Source organism: Dromiciops gliroides, chromosome 1, assembly GCF_019393635.1.
Source record: "Dromiciops gliroides isolate mDroGli1 chromosome 1, mDroGli1.pri, whole genome shotgun sequence".
NCBI lineage: Eukaryota > Metazoa > Chordata > Mammalia > Microbiotheria > Microbiotheriidae > Dromiciops > Dromiciops gliroides.
This window is the reverse complement of record NC_057861.1, coordinates 109,267,519-109,280,687: the sequence shown is the minus strand read 5'-3', so window position 1 is coordinate 109,280,687 and position 13,169 is coordinate 109,267,519. Positions and strand designations below refer to the sequence as shown.

Sequence of the window (13,169 nt, the reverse complement as noted above, 5' to 3'; positions counted from 1 at the left end):
TATCATCAAACTATACAAAAGAAGGTACAAAAAGATTCATCAATAGTCAATGCTACCAAATTAGTTGGAAACCAAACTAGAAATATCATTTTTAATGTTAGAAGTACACTAGACATCACAGAATTTGGAATTAAACAAGACTTTATTCCCTACAAGCTTTTTTTTTACCAGTATACCACAGCCTACTTTCAAGACATGCGAACATTTATTCTGATGCTTTTTTAAATATAATACACCCTTGTTGTCCATATAGTTTCCTGGTGAAATAAACATGCAAAATAAGTGATTACATACCAGCACTATCTGTTAGTTGCATTACTCTCATCATCACCACAGTTCTGACACTGTGAGGAGAGGTCCTTGTCAGTTGACCGGAACTTCTTGGAATACCTAAAATTCAATAAGCACGACCTTCCCAATGGAATAAGAATATATGGAGCCTTTGCTTCCATCTCTTCAAACTGCCTGAACATTGAACAAACACATTAATGTGTTCTATACTGTGTGAAAAGAAGGTGTAAGGTTTATGAATAAATGTGTAGTAGTAAAGAGAAGATATCACTAATAATTCTTCTTCCCCACTACACACAAGGATCTGAAAAATAAAAGCAACGGAAAAAAATCAAGGGAGGCGGTGTGAAGAAAACATGCTGCAATGAAGATAGAGCAAAGGCGAAATGACATACAGGTGAAACAAATCCATGATTAAGCTAGATTCTGTCTCTTGTCTAAAGGACTTGATGAGAAATAGTAAGCAAGTGGAATGATGAGTTCTAATTAAATGGAAGAAATTTAGTTAGAATAAATTCATGGATATTTCAAGAATTTGTGATTTCATCAGTATGGGTCCTATCTCCAATTGCAAAACAGTTACATATTGGTAGAGAGTATTTGAGACCAAGAAATTCAACACCATGCAATCAACCTGGTGCAAAGCCTCTACAAACCGTGTAGACCTTTCACTGACATATTCCAGAAGCCTTTCTGTTTGATAGAATCTGCCAGTTTGTGCTCTATAGGCACAGCCTTCTACAACTAAGCACATCTCCAGACCCAATGAGGCATCAAAGTGAGATATTAGGGGTGACTCCATAAATGTAACTTTTCAAAAAAATTATTAATTTATAGAGTCATTTTTCAAGATTTGAATGCTTTCCGTAAACTATCCTGTGTATGCTGAGTATTTTGTCTGGTTTTTTAACAAAAGAAGAAAAAAACCATCAGAATATTTTACTTAACTCCTAAGTTGATAACTGACCCTAACTGATTTTACCTTCCATTTCAAAAACTGGAAAGCATATAACTCATGACGGAAATAAGTGTTACTTAAGAGATTAAATATACATACATGTGTTTAATATATATTATATGTGTACTTATATGTATAATATATTTGTATATATACACACATACACCAGATTTCTGTACTATGGCCTACAGACAGACCAGTCACTGATAAAAATCTATGCTGAAATGGATAAAAAAAAAAGAAAAGAAATGGATCCCAAAAAAAACTAGGGTGATTTTTTAAATAGAAGCAAAAAAAAGATAATAGATACTAACAATTCTAAAACATATCATACATTGAGAATTGTAAGATCTAACACTTCTTTATGTTTCCTGTCTGGCTCTTTCTCTACTAGTAATACTGTGCTTATGTAATTTCTCCATGATACTTCCACTGGTGGGGCGGGGCGGGGGGGGGGAGCAAAATATAAGGAAATAAGTTATATGTGAATAGGGATCTTGGTCCACCACGACCCTGAAAAACACTCATTAACCCTCACCTGTTTTCTAAAGAGAAGGCTTATCTATAGTAATCAGTGACAGAACTTTAAAATTAGAGAGAGAGAGAAGTGGGGGATATGATATGTAAGTGACTAAAAGGTAACGATTTATTTCAAGTTTCTTCCAGAGCCTTAGAAGACTCAGGCAATTACAAGAGAATATTATTTAAGTCTCCCTATTCAATTCAATTTAAGAAGCATTGGCAGAGTACCAGGTAAAGTGCTATGCACTAGAGATACACAGATGAAAAGAAAACAGCCCCAGCCCTCAAAAAGCTTACATTCAATATCTGCAGGATGGGGAAGGTTGGGGTCAGGGGTAGGTAGGAGGGGTATAGGGAAGAAGGAGGACACAGGGAAGAATTTAAGTAAACTCAGGTAGGGAAGAAGGGCAAAAGTCCAAAGAAGGTGAGAAAAAGACAAAGATAAGGTGAGAAGCTGCCAGGCCAGATCAGAAGAACAAATGTTTACCATCTATTCTCTATCCCAACTTCCTTCAAAGACATTTGGCTTCAATTTAAGCTCCTACATGCCCCATCAAAACAAAGTGTTTTCTCCTTAAATAAGCATTTTTGCTGGCATCTCAGTTGCTGTTTCAAAGAAGAAAAGGTTTGGGGAAAGAAGAGGAAGGGGGAGGGGAAGATTTAATAAAAACATATTTCTTAATTTTCTTCCCCAAATAAGGAGGTGCAGAGAAAAATGCGTACATAACTCAGTAACAATGTCACCCTAGAACTATATTATATTCAAAATGAAACTTTTGGGGGCCAGATTTGTGGTTTCATTAGTGTGAACACCAGTTGTGGAAACTTCCTCTACTGATGCAGACCGGTATGAAATTAACATTAAAATTAGAGGGCTGATCATCTATTTAAAAGACATACTTTATTAAAGAATTCATTCTGTTCAATAGAAAGGAGTAGTGAGGCATAAAAAAAGAGCACTAGATTTGAAATCACAGAATCTTGGTGCTGCTGTTTACTACCAGCTATGTGACTACAAGCAATCACTTGGGCCTCAGTTTTATTATCTGTAAAATGAAGGGCGTGGACTAAATGACTTCTAAGTTCCTCTTCAACCTTTGGGGTTGAAGGGAACTTAAGTCAGCTAGCCAGAAGTCTCTTCCAATTCTGGAATGTCTTCAGCAACATCCCTAACATATATTCAGACAACCTTTGCTTTGGCCACTAGATGGAACAATGCCTGGAGCGCTGGACTTGCTGGACCCAAATTTAAAATCTTGCATCAGACACTTAAGCGATTCCGAGCCTTAGTTTCCTCTTCCAGAAAATGGTGATAATAGCACGTACTTCCCAAGGGTGTCATGAGGAGAAAATGGGATAACATTTGAAGCACTTTGCAAAACTTAAAGAGCTATATAAATGCTAACTAGCTAGCTGTAGTAGTTGTAGTAGTAGTAGTAGTAGTCATCATAGTAGGCAATAAATACTAGTAGTAAACAGGAACACCTAGATTTGATTGCTAGCTCTACAATTTCACTAACTCCATGGCCTACTAAAATTCTTGAAGCCTCAGTTTCCTTCTCTCTAAAATAGGACTATTATTTAGATCAGGGCTTCTTAAACTTTTTCCATGTGCAACCCCTTTTCACCTGAGAAATATTTACACAACCGTGGGGTATAAACATATATAAAACAGGTATAGAAATCAAACATTTACTGTCAAATTTTTCTCAATTCCCCACATTCAGTTACTCAATTTCACAGTTTAAGAAGCTTTGACTCAGACCACCCATCTCACAGGGTTATTGTTAGCCTAAGTACTTTGTAACTGGATAGCACCATGTAAAAAATAAGCAATTAATCCAACTATGAGACTTTGTTCTTTTGTGAAGCAGATATTGCCAGACAGGCAGACAGGTAAATTCTTCCTTTTTAATCAAATCAAAACATGACTCTAACATCTCCCTATTTGTTCTAGTTTTACCCTCTGGAGCTGCATAAAATAATTTAATTACCCTTCTAGACTGCAACTCTTTAAATATTAGTGTATGTTTGCTTTTTTAAGACAGAATGGAAAGAGCAAAGGACTTGGAGACAAAAGACTTAGGTTCTACTACTCGATAGCTAAGTAACCTCGTCAGTAAACCTCTCTGAGTTTTACCCTAGACTTCTATAACTTCACCATCCTGATCATCCTCCATCACACTTAATAGTTCTTTGTCGTCATCTTCCTTCCAACCCAGCACTGTGAATACCTCATCTACTTTTGCTCTTTTCAGTTCAATCACTTCTATATCGCTTCTAAATCAATACTTTAAAGTAGCAATGTAGCTACATTTGAAAAGTAGTTATGTAGCAAATAGGACCTTACATGGAAGAAAAAAGATGTCTTTTAAATCTACATATCCACTTGTAGCCTTCTCTATACTTCAGTTCTGCATTTCCAACTGCCTACTAGATATTTCCACCTGTGTATTCCTCTAGCAAATCAAATTCAACATGTTCAATTTTCATTCATCTTTTTTCTAAACCTGCCCCTCATATAATGTCCTTGCTGATGCCATAAGGTTACCTTGATATCATTATTGACTTTTCCTTCTGCCTCACTCCCCACATCCTACTGATGCTACATCCTACTGATTCTCTTTCTACGATCACTTTATATCTATTCCTTTTTCTCTACTCATACTGCCACCACCCCAGTTCTGGCCTTCATTATTACTGCTTACATAAGCTGAGTAATTATTTCCTGTCTTCAACCTGTCCCCATATCCAGATCATTTTTCACATAATAGCCAAAATAATCTTCCTTAAAAAACAGCCTGTTCAAAACCTTCATCAACACACCAAGAAATAGTTCCAGTAGGCAAACTCTTTATCCTGGCATTTAAAGACCTGAAGATAAAATGAGTGGATTAGACTAAACATACCAGCCTTACTTTCCAACTTTACTTTGCATTATTCTTCTTTTTATATTCCATATTCTTTCCAAATTTAAGTAGTAGGTGTTTCCAAAATGTACATCATCCCCTTCATAGATTCCAACATGTCCCCCATGCCAAAAAAAGTACTCCTTCCTCATTTTTGCCTTTCAGATTACCTCTTAAAGGCTCAATTTATCTTAAAGGCTCAGCTAGTCTTAAAGGCTCAGCTTAAAAGGGATTGCCTTGTCTAAGAAATCTATCCTGATCCCACAGCTGAATATGTTTTCCTCCTTCTCAAATTTAAAGCATTTTGTCAAGATCTCTTCCTTTGCCTTCATCATATACTACCTGGTATCAGACCTATCCCATTTACCAAACAATTCCTTCTCAATGCCCCAAAGTAAGATGTAAGCAACCTGAGGGCAGCTACCAACTTTTGTTTTTGCATCCCCCGGACCTTGTATAGTATCTTGCGGATAGCAGGTGTTTCATAAAAGATTAATTGAATTTAATTTTCTCATCTGGAGAGAAGAAATCAATGAAAAGTTTAGGAAACATAATAAGCATGACAGGGAAGCAAGATATGGCAGTGGTAGAGAACTTCAATTATCTGGAGATCTACTGGAGCATATTTTTCTCTACCTAGGCATCAAAGTGGCACAGTAGATGGAGTACTAGGCCTCAAGTCAAGAAGAAGTGAGTTAAAATCTGGCCTTATATACTTAAAACTATTCATCCCTGAGCAAGTCACTTAAAACTCTGTCTACATCAGTTTCCTCATCAGTAAAATGAGAATAACAACAGAACCTACCTCCCAGGGTTGTAGGGAGGATCAAATGAGATATTTGTAAAACAAGTAGACAATGCCTGGCACATGGAAGATACTTAAAAATGCTTGTTCCCCTTCCTTTTCCCTCCATAAAGACAGATGGGCTAAGAAATTCTGAACTTGACTTAACAATATTTTCATCATTAAAAAGGTAGAGGAGGGGCAGCTAGATGGTGCAGTGGATAGAGCACTGGCCCTGGATTCAGGAGTACCTGAGTTCAAATCTGGCCTCAGACACTTACCACTTATTAGCTGTGTGACCCTGGGCAAGTCACTTAACCCCAATTGCCTCACAAAAAAAAGTAATAGAAAAAAAAAAGGTAGAGGAAAGGGACAAGGAACTGCTATTCTGGATATGATTCTTATCAGCAAAGAGAAACTGACTGGTGAAGTAGAAATAATAGGAACCTTGGAGGCAAATCAATACTCCACTACTGAATTCATGATGAAGAAAATCTGTGCAAAATCTGACATACTAGAAATCAGATTCCAAAAAGATCCACAGAAAGGATAGGTAAGATCCAATGAACTGGGGGCAGCTAGGTGGCACAGTGGATAGAGCACCAGCCCTGGATTCAGAAGGACCTGAGTTCAAATCCAGCCTCAGACACTTAACACGTACTAGCTGTGTGACCTTGGGCAAGTCACTTAACCCCAATTGCCTCACCAAAAAAAAGAAAGAAAGAAAGAAAGAAAAGGAAAAAAAAAAGATCCAATGAACTAATATATTAGAGTGAGTAGCTACCCAAGAGAGTTGCTCAAGAATAAAATCCTGAGGCAGAGTGAAGTGAACAGACCCAGAAGAACATTGTACACAGTAACAGCAACACTGCACAAGGTTCAACTATTACAGACTTAGCTCTTCTCAGCAATATGATGATCCAAGACAATTCCAAAAGACTCATAAAGGAAAATGCTCTCCACATCCAAAAAAAGAACTATGGAGTCTGAATGTAGATTGAGGCATCCTCTTTTCACTTTTTTTGTTTTTTCTTTCTCATGGTTTTTCCCTTTTGTTCTGATTTTTCTTTCACAACATGACTAATGTGGAAATTAACATGACTGTACTATATAACCTATTTCAGATCGTTTATCATCTTGAGGAGGGGGGAAAAGGAAGGGAAGGAGGTAGAAAAATTTGAAACTCAAGATCTCACAAAAATGAACATTGAGGGGGCAGCTAGGTGGTACAGTGGATAAAGCACTGGCTCTTAATTCAGGAGGACCTGAGTTCATATCCGACCTCAACCTCGGACACTTGACACTTACTAGCTGTGTGACCCTGGGCAAGTCACTTAACCCTCACTGCCCTGCAAAAAAAAAAAAAAAGAAAGAACATTTAAAACTATTTTTACATGTAATTGGAAAAAATACTATTAAGTGAAAAAAAAAGAATAACATCCTGTATAACTAAGGAAAACTATTTCAATGAGAAAGAAAAGAGGAAGCTACCTAAAGGATCCTGTGTAACTTCACTGGAAACTTATTGACCAACTCAACTTTTAAAAAGACATGTAACAAAAGACAGAAACAAGGGCAAGTAACTGAAGTCAAATATACAAGAAGAGCACAGTTATATAAGAAATCCCCAAAGCACTAAAACCCAGGATGATCCAAAGTTGGGAACAAATGTCAAAGTCAACAAAGAGGATGATCTGGTTTTGTGTTTGTTGTTTTCGGCATATCATGGTCAAGAGGAAGATCAAAAGTATTAGGACCAGTGACTAGAGTTTATGGGATGATACTGATAGGAGAGTGAGAAGGTTGAATTATTGGCCTTTTATATTTCCTGGGTTGTTTTGTTGTTGTTGTTGTTGTTTTCCTGCTGAGGAAATATTTGAAATGGGGTGGGGAAGGGAGTAGAGGGAAGAGAATGGTTAAAGATAAATAAGGAGACAGTAAAGCATCACCTGGTGGTCTTCAATAAGTTCAAGTTGCCAGGCTCAGATACACTATATCCTGGGGATCTAAAATAAGCTGTAGATGTGATTGCTGAGCCTCCATGTACGATTCTTCAAATACTCGGGGGGTGAGAAATAATTGTTAATGACCAATATAATGGTCATTTTTATTAAAGGCTGTCAGTCAGATTCACTGTCCCTCTCAAAACAAGCATGAAGGCTTATTCTGGGTGGGGTCCAAATTCTTCAGATTAATTATCTTATGTAGAGATATTGTCCTGAATCAAAAGGACTCTGAGTCCTTTTGACCTGATGTAATTCACCTTTAATTAATTGATGTATATCAAATTAGTGCAAGATTAATTAATTGTTGGTTGGTGTATAATGATCCACCTCTTATCAAAAACCTGGAAAAGTAGCCTTGGGGCCTCTTTGGACTACAGACGCTAGGGAGACTTTGTCAGTCCCTTATCAGTAGAGATTGATAAACTGATCTGATCATAAGCTTATCCAAAATTGTATCTCTTAATGATTTTTAACCATCACAGGGGACAGTTTGTGGACATTTAGGAAAGCAATAATGACTAAAAGCCAGCATGTATTCATCAAAAATAAATCGTATTAGAACAAGGTCATTTCAATTTTTTGATAGGTTAACTAGTCTAGTACATGAAGGGATGGAATGAAAGACATATTATAGCTGGATTTCAGGAAAGCATTTGGTAAACTTTCTCATGCTATTCTTGTGAAACAGCAAAATGTAGTGGATTCAGAACACAGATGGCTGAATGGCCAGAGTGGACAAAACTAGTAGCAAAGAATGAAAGATGCAGTGAAGCAGACTAAAGCTCAATTTAAGGGAAAACTCCCTAATCCTTATAATCACCTCAAAGTAGAACAGGCTTCCTGGGTCATTCCCCATCCCAACCTGTCCCATCCTCCAGATCACACACACAGTTGAGGTCTCTAAGCAGTTACTGGGTGACCATTTTTATGTTTCAGAAAGAATCCCTGGTTAGATATAAATTGGATTAGATGACCTCAGAGTGCCCACAAACTCTAAAGGTCTATTTTTATTCAGCACTTTAAAATAGTGAATTTGATAATACTTCATTGTATTGACAAGTATTCCCCAAACTAATATGGTCACACATTTGGGGGTTTTGAAATGTCAATGACAACCCATAAATACTGTTCTCCAGGTCCAAGATGAGTAGAATACTCTGGAGAAATAATGAAGTAGTAAGAGTGATAATGAAATTTTGGCGCATAATGAAGAATACTGAAAAATACTGAAAAGTTTTGATTATATAAAAGTGTCCTAATAGAAAGGAAACTGAACAAAGTTTAGTGGTTCTACTTTGAATGAGAAGGCCAAGGCATACTGAAATATTCTCTGGGATACTGAAGGTCAAATGAGATCAAGTTAAAAGCCAGAGCAGGTGCCAAGTGAAAAGGTTTCACTATTTCTCGAACAAGAGACTGAGCCAGGATAAATGTATAATGAATACCTTGAAAGTTTCCTTCTCTTTTTCCCTTTTTAATTGATTTTTAAATGTTTAAATAACAAGTATTTTTATTAACATGTCCCTCTCTCACTGTCCCCAACCCAAGTGAGCAAATTATTTAAAAAAAAAGAAAAACATGAAAATCAAATCCCTCAGTAGTCGGTCAACAAACATTTATTAAGCATACCAACTATGTATAATGCACTATGCTGTACACTCAAAGAAAGGTAAAGACAGTCCTGCTCTCAAGGAGCTCACAAATTAATGGGGGAGACAACATGTAAATAACTATGTACAAACAAGATATCTACACAGAATAAATAACAAATAATCAACAACGGGAAGGCACTAAGATTAAGGGAAACTAGGAAAAGCTTCTTGCAGAGGGTGCGATTTTAACTGAATGTGAAGGAAGCCTGGAGAGTTAGGGGCTAAAGATGAGGAAGAAAGATGTAAACATAAGAGAAAGCCAATGAAAATTCTCTTTCAATCAGGAGATGGCAGTGTCTTAGTACATGGCATAGCCAGAATGACAATGTCACTGGATCACAGAGTAGATGGGGGAAGTATAAGGAATAAGAAAATGGAAAGATAAGGAGTTAGGCTAAGATTTCAGAAAAACCTGGAAAGACTTAAATGGACTGATGCTGAGTGAAGTGAGCAGAACCAGAAGAACATTGTACATGGTAAGAGCAATACTGTGCAATAATCAACTATGATAGACTTAACTCTTCTCAGAAATACAATGATCCAAAACAACTCCAAAGGACTCATGATAGAAAATGTTCTCCACATGCAGAAAAAAGAACTGTGGATTCTGAATGCAGATTGAACCATAATGTTTCTACTTTTGGGCTGTTTATTTTATTTTATTTTTTGAGGTTTTTCCCTTATGTTCTGATTCTTCTTTCACAATATGACCAATGCAGAAATATGTTTAATGTGATTGTACATATATAACCTATATCAGATTGCTTTCTGTCTTGAGGAGGGGGGAGGGAAGGAAGGGGGAGAGAAAAATTTGGAACTAAAAATCCTATGAAAACAAATGTTGAAAACTATCTTTACATGTAACTGGAAAATAATAAAATACTTTTATGATTAAAAAAAGATACTGGAGTGGTTTGCCATTTCCTGCTCCAAATCATTTTACATATGAGGAAACTGAGGCAAAGTTGCCCAGAGTGACACAGTGTCTGAAGTCACATATGAACTCAAGTCTTCCTGACTCCAGGCCCAGCATTCCATCCACTACAGCACCTAGCTGCCATAGTGAGTTAATTAGGGAAGTACAAAAGGATTGCCTTCTTTGGTGAAGAGTTGAGATTATATAACATAAACGTGTAATGAATCCAATCAGCAGTTCTATGATTTCATTCAGTAGCACATATGTAGGAGTTTTAAGGCAGAAGAGGGTGAGAATAATTAAGGGCAGAGGCTTGGCAAGGCAGGATCAGTAACACAAGGTGTCAAGGGACTTGAAAGAAGACAGAGTAGAATTGAACTGGTTCACCAAAGGGTGAAAATGGGCAAGGGAGGAGAATGTAGCCAGGTATAGTAATGATAACCTGAGAAAAAATGAAAGGGTGAAGGGATTAGAGGTTTATAGATACAGGAAGAGGTAGAATAAATTCTCACGTTAGTTAAGTCCAAAAATGCATATCTCATTCTACATTTTAGGTTCATCACTTCTCTGCCAGGAGGTACATGACACATAATACATACATGTGTTTTATCTTCATTCTTTTGGATTGGCAGTTTATCATAGAGTTGATCAGAGTTCTAAAGTCTTTTAAGATATTTTCATACACACATATGACAAATGCTCCCAATCACTAATGATTAGAAAATACAAAGTAAGGCAACTCTGAGGTTCTACCTCATACCTATCAGACTGGCAAAGATGAAAAAAGAAGAAAACCGTTGCACTGTTGGTAGAGCTGTGAACTGGTCCAGCCATTCTGGAAAACAATCTGGAATCATACCTAGAGAGTAAACAAACTGTGCATATTCTTTGACCAGCTATACCACCAGAACAAAAGGATCTTAAAAGACAAAATGAAAAAGCACATAACTAAAACACAAATCAAAATGTATAATTGAATGGACTTCCAAGTAAAAACATGGACATGCAGAAATAGTTTATACAATAAAGTTTTAATAAGTGGAAATTAAAGTGACAAGAAAACATGCATAAAAGAATGAAATAAGAAACTTTAAAAGGCAGAAAAATCATGAAAAGAAGAAATTAAAAACTCTCTCAAAAATGGATTACAAATATAAGCAATGTTAGTGAAAATACTTCTCCAGGTCCATTTTAGTAATTTTTAAATAAATATTCTGGCATCTCATTATCCACATGCACTCCAACCTTATTGTAAATCACCAAGCAACTTCACACTACAGAGATTTCCTCACCACCTACACTGACAAATGTTAAATTCCTCACAGGTGGCTTAGACATGCTAGTAGTGAATGGGGGCAAAACAATCCCCACCTCCTGGAAAAAAACTGGAGTAGGATTTAAGAAGTATAAAACCAAAGGCTGGACAGGTCAAGAAGTCAGAAACCTAGGTTTCCCTATGGTGTCAAATCCAAAAGAGCTTAATCAAAACCAGAGATCTATGTGCAGAAGCAGATTTCACACCAGGAAGCAACCTAATGGGACTTTGAGTAAACTGGTTATAACCTAGGTGCCTAGATTAGTGACCAAAGGATTGACATCTGTTTGACACCATTTCAAACCTCTATTCCTATTTTCACATGAAGGAAATATTCATCTGTCCTAAATCACCAAGGTGGGGAGGACACTGAGTGCCCAGGGGTTAGCTCATAGTAGATGCTTAATAAATGGTAGATGATGGATGAGGGAAGGAGCCACACCAGCATTGTTTGCTACTATACCTAGTCTCCTCCAAACCTTTGGAGGGTGTAGGGGTGAAGGTGGGAGAGAGGGGTTGACAGCAGTGTTCACTCCCACCCTATACTGATATTTCAATGCATGAGCCCAATCCACCACACTACCCTCTTCCTTTATCAGCCAGAGCTGGGGGCTCTGAAAGCAACCAATATACTTTTGAGGCCATTCTTCTAATCCTGGTTGGGAAAAGGTGTAGCAGGGGATATGGAAAAGCGATAAGACTTTAAGTGGCTTTGATGGAGATAATAGTGACTGATGAATTACCATCTTGACTATTCAAAGTATTGAAACTCCCACTCTATTCATTAAGAATGTATTAAACAAAAATTATCAAAATTAAATAATAGGGGCAGAGCTGAGGATATTATGTTCAGTTCTATAATAGGAAGAAACATTCACACATACTTTTTACAATGCTCTCCCTAAAATAAGTCAGGAATAATTTAAGAAAAATATCCTTTAAATTCTTGGGGTGGAAGAATGAGGCTATTTGGTTGTTCCAGGTGCATGAGAAGAGAGTACCATGATTAAGAATGGGAAAGAACCATACAGTTTGACTAAAATAGAAGAATAAGAGATGAGATAGACTAAGAGAAGAAATCTATCACTGCTCTTTTAATATTTTAATCAAGAACCATGCTAGGAAACTAAAATAGTAATAGTTCAACTTTTTAAAAAACATAAAACATACTGACATTACATTATATTATTAGTGAACTAAGATGGTACTAAATTTTAGGATTTATCCTCTCTCCCCAATTAGGAATTAATCACCCACTAACTACACATCATATAGTAACTGTGAAGCTTAAGTACCAGCAACTAGTCCAAAAGATGAAAACTCATAGTCCATTTGTATAATGCCTTAAGTGATAAAACTCTCTACTCTATTTCTGCTATTCTCCTTGGTTCCAACTCCATGGAACAAGATGCCTCTGCTGCTCCCTCCCCCACATCCTCCACTCTGCTTTCCTCATTTTGTGTGTTGTTTTCCCCAGATTGTGAGTTCCTTGAAGGCAGGGACTGTCTTTTTATTATTCTATCTTCAGCACTTAGCACATTGCCAAACCCTTAATAAATGTTTACTGAATTGGATTGGATAGAGTGGACAATGTACATCCCAAAACAACGCTGTCTGGACAAAGTTTAATGAAAATACAAAGTAATGAATGAATGGAAAGTGCTACATAAGCAGGAAAAATCGAAGTTCAAAACTTTGTGATCAGTGAATTATTTTTCTTTAAATATTTCTAACATAAGCATGTTTTGTTTTGCTTCAATTATAAAGTTAAGGGATCTCAACATCCGATGGAGTAAGTATAGAAATCAAAGGCTTT

General features: G+C 36.7%; 1 protein-coding gene across 3 annotated transcripts in view; it reads right to left on the bottom strand.

Annotated features, from left to right (window-relative positions):
- The window catches only part of TMEM65 (transmembrane protein 65), a 52,912-nt gene that overhangs the window by 22,175 nt on the left and 17,568 nt on the right, over positions 1–13,169 (bottom strand). Inside the window, exon 2 of one of the 3 annotated variants that reach the window (XM_043972180.1) lies at positions 295–390. The exons of the other annotated variants lie outside the window; for them this stretch is intronic. Within the exon in view, the coding sequence (XP_043828115.1) occupies positions 295–390 (96 nt within the window). The remainder of the gene's footprint in view (positions 1–294; positions 391–13,169) is intronic. 3 annotated transcript variants of the gene reach the window in all.